The sequence below is a fragment of the Fusarium venenatum genome, assembly GCF_020744135.1.
Source record: "Fusarium venenatum strain MPI-CAGE-CH-0201 chromosome Unknown EDB82scaffold_4, whole genome shotgun sequence".
Taxonomy (NCBI): Eukaryota; Fungi; Ascomycota; class Sordariomycetes; order Hypocreales; family Nectriaceae; genus Fusarium; species Fusarium venenatum.
The window spans coordinates 7,759,210-7,781,730 of NW_027072132.1; the positions used below are offsets into that span (position 1 = coordinate 7,759,210).

The 22,521-nt window shown below is 46.3% G+C and overlaps 7 protein-coding genes across 7 annotated transcripts; 2 read left to right on the top strand and 5 right to left on the bottom strand.

The window, feature by feature from the left end:
- Positions 1 to 42: 42 nt before the first annotated feature.
- EDB82DRAFT_548916 (multicopper oxidase-domain-containing protein) lies at positions 43 to 2,310 on the top strand (the record flags this gene model as incomplete). Its single annotated transcript, XM_025725969.1, has 8 exons — positions 43 to 219; positions 295 to 372; positions 423 to 927; positions 979 to 1,031; positions 1,078 to 1,222; positions 1,271 to 1,555; positions 1,616 to 1,887; positions 1,936 to 2,310. The coding sequence occupies 8 exons, from the start codon at positions 43 to 45 to the stop codon at positions 2,308 to 2,310; spliced, it is 1,890 nt and encodes a 629-aa protein (XP_025594515.1).
- Positions 2,311 to 2,483: 173 nt separating this feature from the next.
- On the bottom strand, positions 2,484 to 3,437 carry EDB82DRAFT_548917 (Alpha/Beta hydrolase protein; the record flags this gene model as incomplete). Its single annotated transcript, XM_025725970.1, has 2 exons — positions 2,484 to 3,206; positions 3,264 to 3,437. The coding sequence occupies 2 exons, from the start codon at positions 3,435 to 3,437 to the stop codon at positions 2,484 to 2,486; spliced, it is 897 nt and encodes a 298-aa protein (XP_025594516.1).
- An 876-nt stretch (positions 3,438 to 4,313) lies between these two features.
- Positions 4,314 to 5,498, bottom strand: EDB82DRAFT_531135 (acyl transferase/acyl hydrolase/lysophospholipase; the record flags this gene model as incomplete). The annotated part of the gene is made up of 2 exons (XM_025725971.2): positions 4,314 to 4,962; positions 5,014 to 5,498. The coding sequence occupies 2 exons, from the start codon at positions 5,496 to 5,498 to the stop codon at positions 4,314 to 4,316; spliced, it is 1,134 nt and encodes a 377-aa protein (XP_025594517.2).
- Positions 5,499 to 6,103: 605 nt separating this feature from the next.
- EDB82DRAFT_569917 (uncharacterized protein) lies at positions 6,104 to 9,340 on the bottom strand. Its single transcript, XM_025725973.2, has 4 exons — positions 9,143 to 9,340; positions 9,009 to 9,084; positions 7,920 to 8,954; positions 6,104 to 7,445 (listed from the first exon to the last, which is right to left on the bottom strand). Exons 1-4 carry the CDS (start codon positions 9,240 to 9,242, stop codon positions 6,242 to 6,244), a joined length of 2,415 nt encoding a protein of 804 aa, XP_025594519.2. The 5' UTR covers positions 9,243 to 9,340; the 3' UTR covers positions 6,104 to 6,241.
- A 1,610-nt stretch (positions 9,341 to 10,950) lies between these two features.
- EDB82DRAFT_542422 (acyl transferase/acyl hydrolase/lysophospholipase) lies at positions 10,951 to 13,277 on the bottom strand (the record flags this gene model as incomplete). The annotated part of the gene is made up of 9 exons (XM_025725974.1): positions 10,951 to 11,389; positions 11,453 to 11,668; positions 11,720 to 12,028; positions 12,089 to 12,209; positions 12,270 to 12,461; positions 12,526 to 12,622; positions 12,674 to 12,724; positions 12,795 to 13,028; positions 13,098 to 13,277. The coding sequence occupies 9 exons, from the start codon at positions 13,275 to 13,277 to the stop codon at positions 10,951 to 10,953; spliced, it is 1,839 nt and encodes a 612-aa protein (XP_025594520.1).
- A 621-nt stretch (positions 13,278 to 13,898) lies between these two features.
- Positions 13,899 to 15,317, bottom strand: EDB82DRAFT_531139 (uncharacterized protein; the record flags this gene model as incomplete). Its single annotated transcript, XM_025725975.2, has 1 exon — positions 13,899 to 15,317. The coding sequence occupies one exon, from the start codon at positions 15,315 to 15,317 to the stop codon at positions 13,899 to 13,901; it is 1,419 nt and encodes a 472-aa protein (XP_025594521.1).
- A 625-nt stretch (positions 15,318 to 15,942) lies between these two features.
- EDB82DRAFT_518548 (uncharacterized protein) lies at positions 15,943 to 21,437 on the top strand. The gene is made up of 3 exons (XM_065609041.1): positions 15,943 to 16,830; positions 16,888 to 18,846; positions 18,903 to 21,437. Exons 1-3 carry the CDS (start codon positions 16,252 to 16,254, stop codon positions 21,270 to 21,272), a joined length of 4,908 nt encoding a protein of 1,635 aa, XP_065463642.1. The 5' UTR covers positions 15,943 to 16,251; the 3' UTR covers positions 21,273 to 21,437.
- Positions 21,438 to 22,521: the final 1,084 nt, after the last annotated feature.

Consider the following 22,521-nt stretch of genomic DNA (forward strand, 5'->3'; position numbering starts at 1 on the left):
TACATTTTTACCGTGAAATCTTGGCCTCTTCATATCACAACGATGTGGATTACCGACGCTTGCAAGGCGTTCGTATTCTCCTTTGTTGCCGTATTCCACTCTCCCAGTCTCCCAGAACAAGGTCCTCACCAAGACGTGCTGACCTTTACTCACGATTCTCCCGTCGGCAAACATCCTTACCCCCGCTTTCCCGCTCCCAATGGCCCCGAAAGGGATGGCGTCAAATTTGAGTGCAAGTACCCTGAGCTTAGAGGCTGGGAGAAATGCACGACAGCAGATGATCGCTCTTGCTAGCTTAAAGGTCCATATGATCAGGTCTTCGACATAAACACTGACTACGAGAACTTCTGGCCCGAGGGTATCGTGAGGGAGGTATGTATTCTGCCTTTTCGCTGTCATCTGTAGTATCTTGACCATTTCAGTACACTCTTAACGTCACGAACCAAGACATCAATGGCGATGGCGTCAATAATCCATATGGTAAAGTCTTCAACGAGCAATACCCTGGTCCTTGGATCCAAGCATGCTGGGGTGACATCATCAAGGTAACAGTTCATAACAACCTTGAATACAATGGCACGACTATTCACTGGCATGGTCTTCGTCAACTCGAGTCATTCGAAATGGACGGTGTCAATGGCGTTACTCAGTGTCCTATTGCCCCCGGCGACAGCTTTACCTATACCTTCCGTGCAGTCCAGTATGGAACATCGTGGTACCATAGCCACTACTCGCTGCAGTATGCTGATGGATTGGCTGGGCCGATCACTATCTATGGACCTTCAAGTGCGCCGTGGGATGAGGGCAGAGATCCGATTCTCATCACGGATTGGAGTCATCGAAGTGCGTTCCAGAGTTGGCAGAGAGAACTTGTGCCGAATAGCCCGACTAGACCTTTGATGAATGGTGTACTTATCAACGGCGTTGGTATGTATAATGTACTGCTGCTTGATTATTTCAAGACTAATGTCGTTAAAGGTAATTTTGCGGGAAGCTTCCCTCGTGAACGGTTCAATATGACCGTTGAGAAGGTGAGACTCTATATCGTGTTTCAAGACGAAGATTAACAACTTCAAGGGCAAAAAGTACATTCTTCGCGTCATCAACACCTCAGTTGACACAACCTGGATCTTCAGCATCGACAACCACAACTTCACAGTCATGTCGACAGACTTTGTTCCTATTCACCCTTATGAAGTAGATCACGTCGTCATAGGAATTGGTGAGTGACTCGAACATGATAAACAATCACAAAACTGACTATGAACAGGCCAACGTTACCACATTGTTCTTGATGCTACTCCAACCAACACTACTGTCCTTCCTGCATCGCCTGACGGAAACTATTGGATCCGTACAGTAGGCGCGGACAGATGCAAGGGTTTCGAGCCTGGTAATGAGCCCGACGAGCGACAAGGTATCCTGAGATACAACACTTCCAGTACCTTGGTACCTACGACATTTCGCCCGGCTTACAGTACAGCATGTCGTGACGAGAACTACACCATGCTAAAGCCAATCCTTCCTTGGAAGGTGAAGCCTGTCGAGTTAGATTGTGAGTATATCTGATTATTGGAAACAGAGTAGCTAATCTCACATGAAATAAACAAAAAAGGTCAGTTCGACATTGGCCTAAAGACATACAAAGACAGACCAGAAAAGGGCAATGCTTTTCAGTGGTGGGCGTTTGGAGAGAACCCATTGTGGCTTAACTTTTCCAACCCGACTATTCTCAACCTCAACAATGATACGTGGGATCCCAACTACGCTGTTGATCTTGTTGTCCCAGACTCCAAGAAGGATGAATGGATCTACATCGCCATCACTGCACCCCAAGCCCCGCTTGTCAACAGACCCGACAGAGTCTTTGCACCGGTGGCTCATCCCGTAAGCGAACCTGTCCTAAATCAAGTATTACTATTGAACAAATTCTAGCTTCATCTCCACGGACACGACTTTGCGCTGCTTGCACAAGGTACCAACTTCAGCGACCTCGACACAGGAAACGTTAAACTCAAATCGGACAACCCGCCTCGACGTGATGTAGCTCTTATTCCAGCAGGAGGCTATCTTGTTGTCGCCTTCAAGGCAGATAATCCTGGATCATGGTTATTCCATTGCCACATCGCGTGGCATGCATCAAGTGGTCTGGCCATTCAGATCCTTGAACAGCAGGAAAGGCTCAAGTGGATGATGAATAATGATAGGATGAAGGAAGTGGAGAGAGTTTGCACGAGATGGAATGATTGGTTCGGAAATAAGAGCAATCTTTGGAACGCTGATCTCTTCCAGGATGACTCTGGAGTTTAGTTTGTAGGCATTCCAATGCCAGAATTGAAAGAAGGTTATATAGGTTGGTAAATGTACACTAAAACCATGCTTTGATCCTCAAGTTCATTCTCATATCATCATTCCTCATGAATCTCCAACTCGTATGTCCTGACACTATCCGTTTTCCCAGGCTCCCAGCAACAACAACAATCTTAGATAAGACGGAACCACTTGAAGTCATCATCCGGTTGAACAGGCACGGTATGTCCGACTCCAGCAGCAGATACGGCAACAAACTTGGTTCCGTCTCCGTAGATCATAGTAGTGTAGTTGGGCTGGGGAGTGTTCTGCTGGCTGCTGGTAAGAGAAACACCATTAAGAGTAGACCACTCCTTGATCTGTTCCTGGAGATTCTGAATGGTGACCAGGAAGTCAGAAGTACCGTGCCAGGTCTTGAAGCGAGGGTAAGAGCCACTGTAGCCAGGGTACATAGCCTTGACCTGGTTGGCCCATTCCTGTCCTGACTTGACGATCTTTCCGTCAGAGCATTTACGGTCAGAGCTGATAGGGCTGGATCCTGGCGATCCGGCCATACATCCGGCGGCAACGCCCGAGTAGCAGGTGGCAGCAGCAAAACGGTCGGGGTATGTTGCAATGAGTACGTTGGTCATCATGCAGCCGGAGCTGGAACCAGTGACGAAGACTCTGTTGCGGTCGGCCTTGTAGGTGTTGATGACATAGTCAACCATGCTGACGAGGACCTGGCTGTCACCCTGGCCACCATGCTTGAGAGTCTTGGTGCTGGCGACGTCCCAGCAGTTAGAGTCCTTTGGCGAAGAAGGGTAGATGAGAATGACTCCACGCTGGTCGGCAAGGGTTCTGTATCTGTTGGTCTGCTGGAAATAACCCTGTCCGTTTCCACCACAAGGGTGCAACTAAATGTTTTGTTAACTGAGGCTCTACAGTATATTGCGAATCTTGTCGTTACTTACGGCGACAACCACTGCTGGGTTAGCAGGGAGGTTGCTCGGGATGTAGGCCTGCATGGTCAGACGGGTGTCATAGGTTGGCCCGAAGTTGTTGATAGTCTGGAGCTGAGCCGCAACTAGGCCAGCGCCCAGGACGAGCTGAGTCAACAGCTTGCGTGGGGAGAGAAAGTCAAGCATGGTGGATACCCTGTTTCTGGCTCTGTTTGTTTGGCAGTGGAGTCGGTGCTTGTCTTTCTCTTCATCCAGCGTGGTCGATCCTAGCTTTATACTCCATGGCCGCTATGACTATAGCTTCAAGTGAGGCGAGTTTCAAGTACCGAGACTAAATACCGCGAGATCCGGAGGAAGGACGTCCGCAAAAGGCCCCCGCTTCTATTCCAGTTGGTAAACTGATCAATTGTTCTAAGTATATGTTGTTTATTGACCGACAGTCCATAGCGTTACATACGGATAAATAAAGTGGTACTGTAATATTATTTTTGTTTCATTTCGAGTAGGCCTAGGTTAAAGATATATTACCCCGCAGTCTGGGAATAATCAATTTCATTACGGATAAATCCAGAAGACGGAAGATCATCCTCCGCAACCGAGAGGTTTAGAACCTGGCAGTTGACTTATGACAGAAACAGTATCTTACCTGCTCTAATTGGCTTAAGCGGCAAGCAGAGGAGTTGTACGAGGACTGAGCTTCACGTGTTTAGGTCGCATTACGGCCCATTCCAACTAAACTGGGCTGTTTCAAGAAACAGTGAACTCAACCGAGGACTTGATTAGCCCACCAGACTCCAATTTGAGAGATACGTCATAATACTGCTGAGCAATTCAATGATAGTGAAAATCACTACGATATTCGGATACCCTGTACTGCACCTCATGCTACGCCAGCTACTGCAACTCAACTATCATGTAATTATTTCCAAGGCGTCTTCGGCTTCGCATTGACAATTCACCCAAGATGGTAAACGGCAAAAAGACAATTGCAATTCTCGATGCTTTTACAAGTAAAGCCATTCTTGTGACATTTTAAATTATACTGTGTATTAGACACTTTCGCTACTTAGTATCGCATATAGCATCAACGGCCTGCTCGATCCAGTACTGATTCGTCTCATTTGGATCAGCCATAGTCTTCCTTGCAAGGTCCTTCAATTCCTCCATTCTCGTATAATCATCCAACCCAATCTCCTCCTTCATATACGGGTTGAAACGGATATACTTTGTATCCTTATGTTCCTCTCTCGCATTTAAATGCTTCATGTGTCTCGAAAAGTCTTTGCCCTTGGCATTGGTATTGGTCGCAAAGTCCATAACCTTTGATGCGACACCAACGACCTTGATCCATGACGGCTTAGCTTTACCTGGGCTCACGTAGCCGGTGCCCAAGCTGATGACGCATGAGACTGAAGGGGCTGGTTCTGAAGGTTCAACAAGCTCGAAGCGTGTATACCAGAGTTGGTCGATGGGGTTATTGTTCAAGAGACCGCCATCCCAGAATACAAGGTCAGGCTTGTCCTCGGGAAACTTGACTTCGGGGAAAAAGGTAGGCGCGGCGGATGTGGCGCGAGCAGCGATGCTGATAGTTAGCTTGTCGCCGTGTTTGAGAAGAGCGTCGTTAACCTTGGATTTAGTATAGATTGTGCTATCTTTGTAAGATCTCATCAACATAGATTCGGCTCTATTCTGAGCAGTGGTGCAGCAGAACCTAATGATGTCAGATATCTATAAAACAATTTCTAGTCGTCTCAGTACTCACATTCGTGCACCCCCCTCATGCTGAAGAGGGGCGTTTCCTCTTAACTTTTTATCGTTCTCATCGAGACCATACTTCTCCACGGCCTCATCGATAGCTTTGCTCATAGACGCTGCATCAAAACGACTGTCTTGAACCAAAGCTTTGCTGTTATTGAAGATCCTTGAGCCAGGTATCCAGCTGACGTCACGACCCCAGAACTTGGGACTGAAGATGCTCTTGGCAATTCTGTCATACTCATTGATGGTATCGTCTACGCTCATGCGTAGTCTGAAGAGCATGATGCCCATGATACCACCAGTGCTTGTACCGCCAGCAAGTTCAAAGTAGTCGGATGGGCGAGGAATCTCGGCGAGGCCTTTGCGCTTTTGGACACGCTGCATAAGCTCTTTGAGGACGACGAGACCCATTATTCCTCTGACACCACCTCCATCAAGGGCAAGGAGGCGTTTGCCGTTGGGATGTCTTGTGAGTGCGTGGTAAACCATGGTAAAATAAATTGATGAGGGATTAATACATTGCAAGGTCAAAACAACGAGGAGTCTATGCATATATACTCACCGTACCAAAGCCTACTTTCCAATTTCTTATCAATGCGACGTCCCAGCTGAGACTATCTTGAGACTATTGTTCCCTGCAGCTACTCTTTCCCATTTTAGGAACACTTTCATGGCGATACCAGGGATGCGGCGAGCTGAATTGCTCATGGCCAGGCTGAGTTATGCAAGTCGTGGCTAGTTGCGGGTACACCCATGCAGATCCCGTCTCCAATCTAATAACAAGCAATTTATGGTCAGAGTGTCCAATCTGAACCCGTCAGCGTCGGAGCGCCCGTGCTGCAGGACGCGAATTTGAGACAATATCGCCTCGTTGGGAATGGTACCTTCAACCGCCTCAGGAATGCAAATGTTGCATTCCCGCTATCAACAAAAATGACGATATGTGCAGCGTCAAAGCGCAAGGGGCCTCATATTATAAGCCAATTGACAAGTCGGTGTATCGAATGTTGTCAGACTGGTGCTCGATAAGCAAGCCACTTGCGCTTATCGTTGCTTTTCATGTCAAAGCGATGAGACAAAATGAGATATTGATAGAAAATACATTGAGGCTACTGTGTCTTTCGGAGATTTCTCATTGGTATTTTGATTGTCATCGAGATTACAAGGAATAAACAAATCGCAAGAGTGTGACTAGCAGGAAATAATCTCTTCGCATCAAAAAGTACTTTCTATTACTCGGCCTTCTGTCCATTAAGCCAAATTAATGGAACGATAGCCTGTGCAGCTTTCGCAGCCAACTCACGAGCGTCAACCGATAAATCCTTGTTCGATGATTCCTCTTCAAATCTTCTTCGAGCAAATTCCTTCCGTGCAGTTTCCCAGCGCGCTCGTCCCTTGTATTTCTTCAAAGACCTGTTCCACGGCAAATCGTTGTCCCTTAACGCGATAATTTTGTCCACCACTTGTATATCTCTTTCGTCACGAGTATCTGGATATTTACCAAAGACCTCCTTGCCAGCCATGATAGTCCAGAGCGCCGCACACGTCACATCATAACTCAGTACTTCACTGACAGGCGGCGCGGGGAATGGCCTGTATCCTGGAGACGGATTTCGCTCCAGCGCAGTGACACATGAGACTCCGATCCTGGAGAGATCGATTCCGTTCGAAGTGAGTCGAGCCATGAAGGCGAAGAGATTTTCGCATGCTCGTTGTTCTGCCCACAACCAGGCAGCTCCGCAGCCACACACATCGTTGAACGTCTCTGATACTGAGATACCAAGGACTAACAAATCCGTCCACAGTTTGTCAGACTCCCAGATCCAACTTCTTTTCAGTGGGACGGTCATGGGTTCAGGTGGCGGTGGATTGGGACGCGCTTTGAAGGCTTTGACTAGATCAACTAGCTTCTGCTGTTGCTCTTCATCTGAATAGGGAATACGTTTCGATGCATGAAGGATCGAAAGCCACAGTTGCCACAATTGGGCTTCAGTGGACTTCGCTGGATCAAGCTCTCCTTGAGGCTCTGGGTATTCCTCTTCCGGACCCCAAAGCTCAAGGGCTTTCTCGGGAGTGTAAAACCCGCGTTGTGTTCGAGCGCAACTCTCTTGCTCGAAATATTGTCGACCGAAATCAGCAGTCGAGTAGGCTTCATCTATCGGTTTCCCGATATTGTCTACTGTCTGTGCAAGAGTCAAGGTTCCAACCAGGTATTGATCAAGGGTTGTTGTGCTACCAGAGAACCACCCTCTAATCTTGGCCAATTGATCAATCTTGGCTCCAAAATCGAGATCATCATTATCTGCTACAGCCTTGGCATTTTCGTGCTTTTGCAATTCCATTTCGTTTCGTGATTGGGCCAACTCTGCGTATTTCGCTTCGTTTCGTTTTTGCTGCGATGGCCTATTTTTTGGCATTTTCTGTAATTGAGCTGGTCTGATGCTGTCGAGACTATAAGCAAGTAAGATGGATGTGGCAGCGTTAAGTATGTAATCATAGCGTGGAGCGAAGGATGTGGCTGAGCCTCGTTTTCGTCGGCCGAAGAGTCATTTCCCGGGTGGGTCGATGTGGCGATGTTTCTCAAGGATTAATCAGCTGCGAGCCGGCTATAACATAATCCAAACCTTGCTAAATTGTCATGCGATACGCCAAGCCAATGACTTCATAGTTCTAACCCGTGTACTAGAGTATTTCCTATAGAAACTATTAAAAATATACCAACAATATCTCTCAAGTACAAAATAGCATCCGGTCATGACCATGGTAGGTCTCGCAGTGTCTATAAGTGAGTCGGCTCCGGTACAGCCGCGCATATTTGTGTTATATAGTGTAGATACATTTTAATGAACTATGAGTTATAACCAGTGACTCTGTTTGCCAGTGACCTATACCGAAACGACCTTAATATACGAAATCTTATAGCCTGTGTAACTCCCGCGATCCATGTAGCATGTTGAATACCTTTCACCTGGATAAACCATTACCAAGCGCTGTTTGCATGTATAAAAGTCGGTACTCTGGTTGTTGGCAAATTTGCACTGAAGATAGCGATATCCTGCTCCATCCAAGATCTTACAAACCAAGGGCGGGCCTCCTTGACGTTGTATCACGACAGCGCCATAAGGGTTACCACTTCCGGGAGCGTAGTTGTACAAAGCAGGTTGGCTATTGGTACTGCCTGGTCCATTGAGTACCTTTACTTCGCCAGTTTCCCTGTGTATGGTAAATTGTTGAGTATTAATGTCCGAAGTAAAGGTCACATAATAGCTAGGGATGCCGTCTGGATTGGATTCAAGGGATGAAAAGCCTAACCCGTCTGTGCCTGAAAGTGCAGGGTCGCTGCTACCAACAGCAATCAAACGGACTGTCTCTAGCGGATTGGGCTTTTCGGTCTTTGTAGTGGTCTCGGTGACGGTCTTTGTAGCAACAGTGACATCCTCGGTGACAACATCGACCGTCTTAGTGACTTCTTCGGTGCTGTAAGTCTTGACGATGGTGGTGGTCTTTACAGTTTGAGTGACCCAGGCAGTACTGACGGTTGTTCTAACAGTGGTGGCGCGTGGGATCTTGACTCGAACGATCTTAGATACAACAGTGACGCGAGGGGCGGTGACTGTTTTGGCAGTGACGCCAATGCGGGAGCAAGCCGAAGAGTACTGGGCAGAGTTGGTGCATAGGTTGTCAAGATATTCGGGGATGCGAGGTACAGAGCGTTTGCGCTTGAGAGTTGGGGCAGGATCAGCAACCTCAGTTGTAATCGTTGTTGTAGTCTGTTCTGTCACGGTTTTGGTTTGCTCCACGGTTCGCGTAACGACGATGTTGTCTGTCACGGTCTGTACGACGGAGTTGATGCTGGTAGCGGTGGCGGGCGAGGTACTTGTGACGGTGATTGACTTGGTAACGGTCGGTGTCTTCTTGGTGACTGTAGATGTCTTGTAAATGGTACTATAGAAGGCCTGTCAGTACTTGTAAGAAAAAGGTCAGATTCAGGCATCTTACGACTTCTTAGGAGTCACGGTTGTGAGAAGAAATGACTTGCAGTCGATGGAGCGCTGCTTGATGGGCTTCGCCACAGCTACCCAAGGACGTTTTGTCAGTGCATTCAATCAATTCGACCACATAGGGTAACATACCAGTATAACAAGCATCTGGAGGACTATTGCCTGGGTTCGGATACGCTGCGTCGACAGCTGCGACGATCATGCCCAAGGTGAGGGCACTAATGAACTTCATCTTTGCAAATGTTCAGTCGGTGAGAGAGATGATGGAAGACGCAAACAAATGACACATAGCAGCGTAAGAAAATATTAAATAACATCAGCTGAAGTTTCCCCTGGACATCGTGACTGATGAGCTGACAGGTTTTGGCACTATTGATGCAATAATTTGGGCTTATTGAAATCGCTTCAGGGTCCTCAGCATCTAGAACAGCTTCTTGTCCAATCATGTCAGGGTAATAGACGAGAATTTCCACTCAATGCGCGCTATTGGATCGGCCACTACAGGGTACTCACGGGCCTTAGATACAGCAAAGGGTCTGGACTCGTCGAGACTGATATTTACACACGGAAAAGTCTCCAGCATCTTTGCACAGCTTGAGATTATGTGTGTATTATCCAATCTTGGTATCGGGCAGGTGAGCTGACTGTAATTGGCATTAAGATTGTGCTTACTCATCTAATTCGACTAAACAATAAAACCCATTTCGATATATCGTCTTTGGATAAAAAAAAAACATTTATTGTTGCGCACATTCAGCAAGCAATATTCCAACACTTATCCTTTCTCATTAAAAGCGAAATATCTTAAACTTCTAATATCGGTCTTTCTTACTCAATCTTTCTCTTGGTAATGTCAGGTCATATAGTTGATTCTTGGACAATATCAATAGTAGTATTTACCCTAGACAATCCCCTCGTTGCATAATTCGGGTTTCTGCATTATCGTTCATCCCAAACCTCTGTAAGCATACACGTCTTTCATGAAGAGATTTTATATCGCGTGTAAAATAGCCAAAGAGTTACATGATAGTTCGGCATAGGACAACTCAGATACTCAGAGACATGAAAATAGCGAACAGAACGGTGAAACACATGGTAGCCATTGCAACGTCCTGCACATAAACTCGAAACGCTCCAGGGATGTACCATGTGTGATAATTATCTTGACCAGCGTCGTCCCTGCTAGACAGGCCTTGGTAACGTTGATGGCGAAAAAACCGTTGACGAAGATGATCACGCAACCTTTTCTCATCACCAACAGTGGAGCAAGCTCGGCGGGTACGGTGATAGATGTAAACATCTAAGAAAGTGAGGATGGCGATGAGGAAGATGGCTGCTGACAAGGCAGACATAACCGTTGCATAAATATAGTATTAGCAGCTAAGATTTCACAGATGTAAGGGGAAAGGCATACCATAAGACGAGACTTTTGATCGGTAGACATCACAGAAAGGCTAACGAAAGATTTTTCAGCTAAGATGTAATCAAGAAAGGATGATGGCAAAGGATGAGGAATATTAAAGCGGTGTCGTCCATTCTTTAAATGCAAATAAAACGTAAAAGCGCAGTAATTTCCCAAGTGTAAACCTAATGGTATAACAAAAAAGCTAACAATAAAATGGCCGGTAAGGTTACGAGGCCGTATGATGAAATGACATTTCACAAAAACTCTATATCAGAATAAATTGTGTAGATAACCGTAAAAATAGAGTGACTTCCATTATCCTTATTGATCACAACAACTTAAGATGGAGTCATTTAGTTCTAATGACATCAAGTATTTTTTTTCACAAGATACACGTACTACAATATTAGGACAGAGAAAAGATAGAAAGAGCATACATAGCAGTCAGTAGTGAAATGATCACAATCAAAGAGACAATCAGGAACGTTAACACTGAGTAGTAGTATAAAGTCTCTTGTGGTATTGAGAAGAAAAACTAAGCTTTGAGAGCAGCTGCACACTCTTGAACCATTAATTCAAATCCAGGCTCCTTCATGTAGTTCTCGACCCGAGTTTTTGTCAACTTGATCATGTTAACATCATCAAGACCGCCCAAGTCATTCTCCTCCCGCGTGGCAAGAAGCCTCCATTTGCCAACGCCATCCTCTTCCACCCAGTCAGGCAGGCCATCACCGAAATTGAAGCGCCAGTACTTCTTCTGCATGCCCTTGGGAGCGAAAGCATTAATGAGTGAACGAAACAGAATGTTCATAACATCACTGTTGGTTGCAACCCCAGAAAGAGCCGTTATGAAGTCCAATGGATGTGAACCTGGTGCTGGCAGGGTCACACTGAGCGGAACTCCAGTGCCGATGCTCAAAAAGCAACCAGTACTGCGAACTGGGCCGTAGACTTGCAGAATCTCGTTCCAAAGCCTTAAACTCATGTTAGTAGCCGGACCGTTATAACAAGGAACTCAACGTGTGGCGTGTACGTACCATCCTAGTGGGTTGTTGGCTTGTAAGCCTCCATCAACAAATGTCCGACCGTCCACCTCCAATGGCTTGAAATAGAATGGAGCTGCTGATGTGGCACGAGCAGCCTCCCAAAGCTTTATGCGTGGCATTTCAGGCATCTGCAAGCCATTGGTGTAGGACCGAAGCAGAACAGGCGCTCGACTATTACTTCCAGCAGACGCGGTGGCAGTAACGAAGCTAAAAGCTGTCAATTTGTGCTTCGGAACTATGATACAATTCGCGACTCACATTTTGCAGGACGGTTCAGGGGTTTTCTCGTCTTGGAGAAGCACTGTTTTGGGATCCTGATCTAGCTTATTATGAACAAGGTCTTTGATGACCTCCTCGAGGACACCGGAGTCCCATTTCTCATTATTGAAAACGTTGTTCTTCATATCCACTGCGGTTTCCCACCAGTCTTCCAACTTCCCCAAACCAAAGGGGAGCTTTTTAAGAACTCCTCCTTGGTCCGGGAAGACCTTGCCCATGAACTTGGTGTAGCTTTCGATGCATTCATCCACATCCATCTCAAGACGTCCAAGCATGATGGCGATAAACCTGTGTGAAACGTGTAAGTGTGAAGCACAATGTGATCTCTAGGCAATGTCAGTATCTTACCCTCCTGTACTAGTACCGGCAATCATATCAAACACCTCACAGGGCTTCTTGCCAGGGTAAGACATTTCCATGACTCTCTTGAGAATCTTCAGAGAAGCCAGTCCACGCACACCACCGCCGTCTGGGAGACGTTAACACTAAAGCTGCAACATGAGGACAGGAGCTGAGTGGGTTGACATACCTAGACACAAAACACGGAGAGGTTTATCGGTTGCGATGTCCGTACTCATCATTTCGGCTTTGAAGACCGAACGTGGAACGGTTGGTAAACTTTCTAGTTCAGGGAATATGGCCCTGTTAATGTCATTGAAAGCTTCTTGGGTGGTCTTCACCTTTGCTGCAATAGATCCGAATTCGACCGATTCCCTTTCCACTAAATAGTTCCATACTTGTTAGATATTTCCAATCAATTTCGTCAAAGGGATATGGTAACTAACCTTCGGGGCCAAGTTCAACAACTAGAAAGCCTTGATTGGTTTTAAGGGACCAACATGGGAATCGCGAGCAAAGCCTAACGACAATGACGTTGCCTTCCTGTTCTCAAGTTAATTCAGCGCAATACATTTAGAACATTAATCGGCCTACCTCAAGTAGGCGGAATATGTCATGGTCCCGGGAGAAGAAGGATCCAAGTTGCTAGTTCGAGGTTAGACTGCCACTGTGACTTTTGTGAAGACTGTTAGATTTGAGGGGTATAACAACTCACTGGAGAGAACTTCGCGCCTCTCTGGAATTCAGGTGCCATCTTGCTTCTGTGGCTCGTCCACGACAAAATGATATCATCCTTCTTCCTGGGATCAGTGGCAGAATCATTCTCGAAAATGGCAACTTCGAACCAGGTCCAATTTCCAAGATCTCTATCATCGTACCAGCCTTGGTCATGGGAATCAGCGACCAATTGTAGACTGTGTAAGCGCTGAATCGTTCTAGCGTCAAGAGCCTATACATAGATCATGAGCATAATATTGGTTGAAAGATCCGGGGTACCAGAGAAGGAAGGAAAACTAACAGGAGTCCTAAGCCAATTGAAATATCTGATTTCAGCACTGTTTGATGCAACACGGCCGCCCTTGTCTGCGCCAATCGCATATTTGCCATCGTTGGCAGTAGCTGACGTCTTCGGATAAACTTGCATTTTCGCAGCGGCCTCCAGAAACTCGCGAGCTTGTTTAGTCTCGGGGTCCTCCATACTGAGAGAGAGAAATATTAACAGATAAACAGAATGGAACTTGGTAAGAGAAGTCGTCTATGACTTGAACCTCAAAGATCAGGTTCAGACAATAGAAGGAAGACTGCAGCTATTTATCATAAAAATCTTAGAACATTAGATACAGGCGTATTGTTATGCTGAAATTCTAAGAAAGAAGCGGTCAACATCACAATTTTCAGTCTGTCTCACCTTTGTGCATGAGCTGAGCTTATTGTTGACAGATGGAGACCGTTCGAGACCAAAGCTGAGCATTGTAGCGAGCTGAAATTCCAGCATATGCGGCATATGAGAATGGCAATGTGGAGTCAATTACTGATGCATGGCAAAAAACTATCATATTGGGGCTGTTAAAATGTCTCAGTAAAGTGGCGAGCTGAATTAAGTCGATATAAGTCTAGGCTACTTGCTGACTGTAGTCACATCATCAGTGACCATTGAGTCAGAAACATAAACGCGCATTTTTCGACTTGAAAGGCCCTTCGGGATCCGAAGCTCGTGATGTGCCAGGAGAATTACAAGGCGAGATGCGACGGTGATTGAACTTTTTTTTCGGGATGGTCTCAAATACCTTGCTTGCAAAGACACTGAGGGCTCAATACTCTAGTCTTCTTTCAACAAGAGTCGAACACCCCTAGCATCCGCCAGATACTTCATCCTATTGATGCCGACTGTCTCCAGATCATCCTTGAATGTCTCAGAAAGATCCAAGACTGTCAGATTACAAAGACGATGACCTGGGCCAGCTTCTTCCAAGATCTTGATAAAGGCCTCAATGTAAGGCCCCACAGAGGAATCGTTGCTGACCCAGTTTTCTGCCATATCGTAACATCGTGGCTTCAAAAACTCGATGGACTTGGGTAGCTTGCCAGGAACAATGTTCTGTCCGTCGTCACAATTGACTGATACGAAGTCAGTCATGGGGCAGCTAAGCCGTCGTAGGTTGATAAAATCTTTGAATACATCCTTTTCCTCCAACATCTCGTTAGCGAGTATACCGAAATCTATCCTCCGTGAATCAGGATCCAGAAGATGTTCACGGGGCTCAGTGTCTAGGTAAAGTTCCTCCAGTGAGTCTTGGCATATTGTGAGAACATCAGCAATCTCCTCGCGGTCTGTAGGGTAATCTTTAGAGCACACGAAAGTTTGAAGCTTCAACTTCCTCAGGTTACGGACGCCGCGTAGCAGCGTATATAACGCATCCTGCGCGAACATGGCATTGGTTAGTACAAGTTCCTCCAAACTTGATGAAGCGTCTGGAATTTCCAAATCGTAGCGACCGCCATAACTGCACCACATCATCCATTCAATTTCGTAGTCACAAAGACCGAATGCCACAACCGACTTGATCTTCGGCAAGTGAAAGAATGGTGTTACTGCTTTGAAGTAAAGATGGTGATGGTCATAATACTGTAACTCGAAGTGTCGTACTTCTCCAAATGGTAAATTGTCGGCAGGTGTCTCATCGGGTAGCAGTCGCAGGATGGCTTCTCTTGCAAATGTCAAGACGTGGCTATCCAACGATTCTATCGCGTAGAGTGGGGGAAGTGCGATGCTCAGATCCGCCACATCCGTGCACCAAGCTAGAAGTAGAACATTGAGGGCATCTGTGCAGCCAAGTTTAATATCAGAGCAGAGTTCCTCTAGGTACTCGGGCTTCATCTTGATGTCTGAAGCAGCTGCTTCGGCCAGTTCTGAGAGTGTCTCACGATCCAAGTCCACAGGTGATGGCGATGAAAATAGGTATGTTGTTCCCCCAGGCGGCATGGTATAGCCGATACCAAGACTTTTGACCTCCTTCCGAAGCTCAGGGTGCCTGAAGAGGTGCAGCAATAACTGTTCGAGGGGAGGTTCTACACAGTCTTGGCCGGCACTCCATCGGTAAACAAGGCAAGGAGAACAGATTCGATTCAAGTCTTTGTTGGCAAGACATAGGTTTCGTAGTGATTCGGTGCTGAGAAGGGCAAGACGATGGCAGATCCCATGGAGAATTTCCACCGGAAGACTGGCTAAGGAAGCCATGGTGGTGACTTCAGAGAATTGTCAAGTAGGAGAAATTTGAGGACGCGTTACGTCGCTTTATTCAGTACACCCGCCGGGGTAAATTGCGGCACAGAGGCTGTATATTTGACGGCTGCCTGTTGAGTCGCCCTTGCTGTGTGTTGGTTGTGTACCTGTCGTGCGATAGTGAAATTGGCAAACCCCGCACAACTGAAAGCAAGGTACAAGGCTGATGATCAGGTTGTGGGCAAGTTGACAGACAGCGTGTTGTCTTGGTATTTCGTAGGTTGTGCTAAAGGAAGAAGAAGTGGGCTGCTTAGCAGGTATTCTATTGCTTTTATATTGTGTGAGAATAAGGTTACTTTTTGAGCCCTGCATTTCTGAAGTTAAAGCTTCAGAGCGAGGGGAAAAGTCAGTATTAGAGTTTAGAAATCGAGTAAAACCATCAAACAAGGTTGATGATATCTTCTCGCTAATTATGCTAGCTGTGATGGATAAACTCAAGAGAACGTATCGAAAACGCCAACTGATGGTGTGACGACTAGGAAATCCTTTTATGTCTACTATCGTAGAGGACTGTTATTCTCCGGCTGATGAGACCGAAAGGAAACTGGGGAGCAAATTCCCGTGAAAAATGCGACAGGTATTACCGTGAATTTGCTCTTTCTGCCTAAATGCAGGGTAGGTACCAGTTGGAGTTCAGGGAAATGAGGCGGCATTTCCGGGCATCCATCGGTGACTCGTGTTTAAAAAGAGGAAAGCTGAAACAACCTGCAGGAGAGGCCACCCAATGATCAACATTGACGTGTCGTGCATCATGCTGTTCTGCGGCTAAAGTCAAGTCAGCACCGTCCGCTGCTCAATCCAATCCTTCTTCCCATTCTCAAACAATGCCAGCACGTTCAATCGCTTTTTGTTTCAACTACCTAACCGATTGTTTCTTCATATCTTGAACATGGGAATCCGTGACTTTTTGAAACTAAGGAGGAAGAAGAAGGGAGACAGCGAGTCGTCGCCCAGCCCATCGAGTGCGGAGACCGCGGTCTCCAATAGCGGCACGAGCGCCCAAGAGGTGCAGCAATCGAACAACAGCCAGAATGAACCATCTTGTCAAAATGTTCCAGATATCGTGTATGACATTGAACTTGTCACTACAAGCCAGCCACCGACGAAAACTTTGACACAAGGCCTTGAATCATCTATATGGATTGAAGCGTACACGAAGCTCAAGGATGAAGACACGAAGCTCGTAGCTAGATACGAGAAAGTCCTTGAGAAGCTGATCCAGGAAGACTCTTTCGATGAGAACGTGATCGAGGAAGCCCCGATGGACATTGGAAAACCAGCCCAGATTCAACGCATGGACAAGGCCATTCAACTCGGGCTCCGTCGAACGGAGAAAGAAGCTAAGCTTAAGGGAAGATTTGGAGACATGACACGTCTTATCAATATAGTCAGACCAGTGGTAGATAAGGCTGTTAAGCCCTCGCCAGAGGCTGCACTCGTCTGGTCTTGCTTCACCTTTGGCCTGGAGGTTAGTTGACTGCCGAATGACTGGAACGGCATAACGAGTTTTACTAATAGTCACAAGGTCCTTGCTAATCCCGTGACTGAATTTGAGGCTCAGCGTAGCGGTGTGGAGTATGTCATTTCAAGGCTGGACTGGTATGTGCAAATCAGCGAAAGTGTTCTTTCAGAAGGAAAGACACCTGTGGGACTACAAAACTCTCTTTTCAAGAACCTCACATCACTTTACAAATTGCTTCTCAGTTTCGTGCTGAAGAGCATTTGTTTATATCACCGATCAAGACTTCTTGTCACAATGAGGGACTTGTTCAAGTATGACGACTGGGAGAGCCAAGTCAAATCCATCAAGGACAACGAGGATGCTGTCGAGCGTGACCTTGAGCAATACCATGATACAGAGTTCAGAAAAGGGCTCCAGGCCATTTCTACGACTGCAACGGAAATCTGGGAAGATCTGAAAAAATGGAGAGATGAGGAGAAAGATGAAAAATGCCGCACGGTCATCTCCAAGACGATACCCTTCTTCACCAAGGCCAGTCTTTTGAAACAGAAGGGTGGCCTCGTCCCAGAGTGTTGCGACTGGCTTTTTACATCGGAAAAATTCCAAAAGTGGAAGAACGAGCCAGAAAGCCGGGTCATGTGGATCAGTGGCGATGCTGGGAAAGGAAAAACCATGCTACTCTGCGCGATCGCCGAATGGTTTCAGTACAGTCGTTGTGTTGCATACTTCTTTTGCAAGGAGACCGATGAGAGACTCAACAACGAGGCAGCAATTTTGAGAGGCATCATCTACAGCATTACTGAGAAAACGCCGGCTTTATTAAAACATGCCCAAGACAACATCGACGGCTTGAGATTGGACGGCGCCGACGGCACGCAGGCTTTGTGCAAAACGCTCAAATCTATCTTGGCAGATCCACTTACTAGTGATGCTATCATCTTGATCGATGCTCTTGATGAATGTACTCAAAACGATAGCGACGAAGATGAGGCGCCAGGTGGCATTCTGAGTTTTATAGCTGGGCTTGCCACGAGTAGCCCAGTGAAGTGGTTGATTTCGAGCCGCAATACACTATCAGCCGTGGGTATTCAACTGGGTTCAACATCTGGATTCCTACATCTCAGCCTCGAGGACTCCACTTACTCAGTCTCGCGTGCGGTGGCCATCTTTGTGCGCAAGAAGGTCGCCGCCCTCAGGGAATACACGCAAATTGATTCAGAAAGTCAAGATCGTATTGTAAATCAACTCATACTCGGTGCAGACGAAACATTTCTTTGGGTGTCATTGGTCTTGTCCGACATTCGCAAAACGCTAAGGAACAAAAAACTGCAAGACCCGGTCGGGTTCATTCAGAAGCAAACTCAAGAAATGCCAAAGAGTCTTGATGCTCTCTACTGGGCAATTCTTAGAAAAGACATTTCTGATGCTGATTCAGAAGACGGCATAGATGTCAAAGATGTCCTCAAGGTTGTGTATCTTGCTTATCGGCCTCTTACCATTCAAGAGCTTCAGTACCTCCTCGAATCCCCCAACATTCGCCTACAAAAGGACCCTAATGATCTGAAGATTTTATTCAATCAAGCGAGTGCCTTTTTGACGATTGAAGACACTGTTGTGTCATTTGTACACCAATCTGCGAAAGACTTTATTACGAAATATGGTTCAGATTTAGAGGTTGCCATTCTCCCAAAGGATAAAGGTTGCGCTCACAGGGCACTGTTTTATCGATCAATGGCGAATATCAGTGATCTCAGAGAGAATATCTTTGATATCGAACATCCGGGGACAAACATGGATGAACTGATACGGTCCGACAGCGATCCCCTTGCGCCTGTAGGCTACTCATGCACTCATTGGATATACCATCTTCTTTTTTCCAACAGTCCAGTGGACATTGAGATCCAGGAAAAGGTGTATACGTTTCTGTCAAAGCATCTCTTACGCTGGATGGAGGCGCTTGCTTGGATGGAAGAGCTCCCTGTTGGTGAAGAACTGCTAGACAAAGTGAAAGGTTGGGTACCGGTAAGTCCACCATGCGTTGATGAATATCGGACTGGAAGCTAACATTGTAGTTAAAGCATCGTCAAAACTACAATCTGCAGAGCTGGATCAACGATGCTTATAGATTCTACGTAAAGTTCTGTCCAGTAGTCATGGAGACACCGCTACAGGTTTACGCCTCTGCCCTTGTCTTTGCTCCTCTTACGAGTCTGATCAAACAGGCAAATCCGTCCCCGAAATGGATCACTCATATATCTGGCATATCGGAAGCTTGGGATCCTTGTGCCGTCACTATAGAAGGACTCGATTATGGTTTTTACAAACTCTACTGGCATAACAACCATAGACTTGTATCTTACATGACCGGTAGAAACGATGATTGTCTTATGTATTGGAGTACCAAGATTGGTTTATGCATTCGTCAAACCCTGGCATCAGAGATCTTTATGTCCCTCCGTAACCATTCTGTTTCAAAGAGTGGTCAAGTCCTGGCTGCATTTGGGAACAAGATTGTCCATGTTCTGGATGCGGCGACAGGAAACCTTCAGAAATACGACACCGAGTTCGATATTGACAAATTGGCTTTGTCGAGCAATGGCAAATACCTCTTGGCCACATGCCAAAGTCCGCCTCATTTGAACATGTGGGATATGACAAGACAGCGTGGGGATATGGACTACGTGAGTTGGGAGCGCCATGAGGCTCTAGGCGGATTCAACACCAAAGTGGCGTTCATAACGGAGACGTTGTTTGTGTTGGCTTTTGACAAAACAATTGTTGTTGAGGATGTGGAAGGAAAACGTTGGCATTGGCTCAAGGTTGACCACGACATCAAAACGTTGACTGCGTGTTCTGGAAACTCTGCACGATTTATAACAAGTGATGATGTTTACATATTGCAGGTATGGGATGCCTTGAGCGGTAAATGTCTCGGAAAGTTTGACCTCCGTGCCGATGGCAAATGCCAGCAATGGCAGGTGGCTCCAGATGGTTCAATGCTTGCTTTGACCAAGGATGCCGAACCTGATAGTTCTGAACTTGGATCCAAATATTCTATTGGAAAAAGAAAAAGCTTGAATTTTGAACTACAAAATTCCGTCGTCAAACTTTTCTACCTTCCGCCTAGCCCGCCAACTGTTCCTCTCAAGATTGATTGTGGAGGGAATGTCGCTGAACTGGCATTCTCCAACAACAACAAAATGCTAGCATCAGCCATCTCAGAAATAGATGAGATCATTATTTGGGACACAAGGAGTGGAAAACGACTTATGGTGCTCAGAGGCCACTCAGACTTCATCACATGGCTGTCATTCTCCCCAGACAGCTGCAGGATCGCATCATCAACTGGTGGTTTTGTAAAAATATGGGACATAGAAGCGACTGAGGCCGACAATGTTGAGAGCTTTGAAAACCAGATGTGTAAGGTGAAGCCTTCAGCCATTTCCTTCTCCCCCGACGGCCAATCCCTATGCACGATAAAATCATCGACTGCTCCTCAAACATGGAGTAACAAGGGCCCTGAACCTTTTACTTCTCGAACAAGCAAACCTTGGGACCATACTTGGACTTCGAGCATCGCTTTCTCCCCGGATAGCTCAAAGTTTGGTTTATTTCTTCAAAACCAATCCATCGAAGTTTGGGACGCCCGGAATGAAGATTGTTCTCTGATCTGTGCTCTGCAAGCAAAGAAACTGGGATTGTCTGAGATATCTTTCATTTCTTTCTCCAATAAAGGAAATCTGATGGCTGTGAACTCGTCTGATTCCTTGGCGGTTTGGTCGCTGGACCAGGAAACATGCATTTCAATCTTAGACTCTGCCAAGGTCGGTATAAGTCTCCAACGAGATAGAATCACCAGGTTCTTGAAGGATGATCACTACCTTATCTCAAGTACCGACTCAGGCTGTTTTATCATATCCGATGTTGATGGAAAGTACCACAGAACTCTAGACGGGCATGATTCACGAATTTGGGCTCTGGAGGTCACATCACAACATGTAATCTCTTCGACATATAGTGAAGTCAGGATATGGGACATGCGAAACCCGGAAGAAATAAGTCTTATCAGTTCAATTGGCACTCGGATTGGACCTGACCTGCGTTTATTGAACCCGAGAAACAACTCGCTGTTGTACACCAATCTTGGAATCTTGAGATTGGAACAATCCACACAGGAAAGTAGCCAGCCTCCAGGAAAGGCCATGGAAAGTCAGTTTCGAGGCTATGGTATAAAGTATCTAGAAGGCTGGGTAACCAAAGACGGCAAAGAGATTTTATGGTTGCCTGAAGAGTACCGACCGATCTTCTTAGATTATGATGTGTCGATTTGGGGCTCCATGATAGCGATTGCAGGCACAGCTGGGCTGCTGGTTATTCACTTTTCCGAAAGTTGGGAGATCCAACCACCAATAGGACATCAGCGGTGGGATTGGTACCACCAAGAATGAAACACTGCATGTCTCTTCAATTGTGTTATTAGTTAGGCTGAAATGATTTTTCGTAAGTATTAAAATCCACTGACAATTGATTGACACATGGTCGTAGCCCGCAATATTGTAGCACCATTGTTGTCAAACAACGGATCACCCATTTGTAATAGATTTTGATTCGTGGCTATTTAATATCGAGGTCAAGTTGAGGCAATGAAGACCATTGAAGTAGCGCCTACTACATCAACAAGAACAATGTCAACCCAACGTACATGACGTAGATACTGTCCATGACACGCCAATCTTAGGCCCCCGTTGCAAGTAGTCTTTCAACTTACTTACCTGATGCCCACTCTTGTCGCTCCAGTTTGGGAAGCGATCAAAAGAAGGATGTTATAGTGAACAACATTATCGATGGCGTTGGATCCGCCCTACTTCTTGAAGCTCTATACAAAGGCGTGGCAATAATCAGGGCCGACCAGACGGTCACGACAGTTGGTTAGAAAACCCAGAATACGTTAGCTACATATACCTTCGGCTTAATCTTTGCATTTTGTTAATAAAAGTTTCCTTGTCGAATAGCTACGGATCCCAAATCTCAATGTCCTCATGTGTCAGTCATGAGAAACATATCAGTACAATATAAAAATTGGACTCGTCATGGCCTTGCCGCCACTGGACTCCCTTCCAACGAAATAGACGGACAGGGCCGGCTGTAACTCTTCTGCGCCCTGTTTGTGAATTTCAAAGGGTCCTTCAACCCGTCTAGGAAGCGAGACATCGTCAAGCACCTCGGCAGACACAAACATGTCAACACCGCCAGTTATCTCGATGCGTTTACCACCACTCTTGTATACCCCTTCTCGCGACGCATCCAAGTTACACTGGGGTTGAGGTTTGTGTGGGTTACCGGCCAATGCATTGCCGACCTTGACATATCCACCCAGAAGTCCTGTGACAATGATACTCTTAGGAAATTCCGTACCAGAAAACAATATGTCGACTCCATCGAAGTCACCACTTGTCTTGGAGCTGAAGGTAATCAGGGATTCGGAAGCGAGGGTAACCACAATTTCGGGATCGTCTAGTATGCCACCAAATGTTTGAATGTGCGAAGCCTGTGCACCGCTGATAAGAATTGATCCATGTCAGATGACTTCGCGGTGGTAGCGATCAAGGAGACGAGCCCTCCCCACTTAACACGTAATTTCTTTTTTGTCGCTGGACCTTTCTGATATTAAACTTCTTTTTCAAGGTCCCGCTGCAT

Excerpts from the sequence above, each read along its gene's own strand:
- EDB82DRAFT_569917 (XM_025725973.2), bottom strand. The coding sequence starts at position 9,242 with ATGAAGTTCATTAGTGCCCTCACCTTGGGCATGATCGTCGCAGCTGTC. Across the intron at positions 8,955-9,008 it reads ACCGTGACTCCTAAGAAGTC|TACCATTTACAAGACATCTA; the intron begins GTAAGATGCCTG and ends GGCCTTCTATAG. Across the intron at positions 7,446-7,919 it reads TACACAGGCTATAAGATTTC|ACCAGCTCAATTACAGAAAA; the intron begins GTATATTAAGGT and ends CGACAGCATCAG.
- EDB82DRAFT_518548 (XM_065609041.1), top strand. The coding sequence starts at position 16,252 with ATGGGAATCCGTGACTTTTTGAAACTAAGGAGGAAGAAGAAGGGAGAC. Across the intron at positions 16,831-16,887 it reads GCTTCACCTTTGGCCTGGAG|GTCCTTGCTAATCCCGTGAC; the intron begins GTTAGTTGACTG and ends AATAGTCACAAG. Across the intron at positions 18,847-18,902 it reads AAGTGAAAGGTTGGGTACCG|CATCGTCAAAACTACAATCT; the intron begins GTAAGTCCACCA and ends TTGTAGTTAAAG.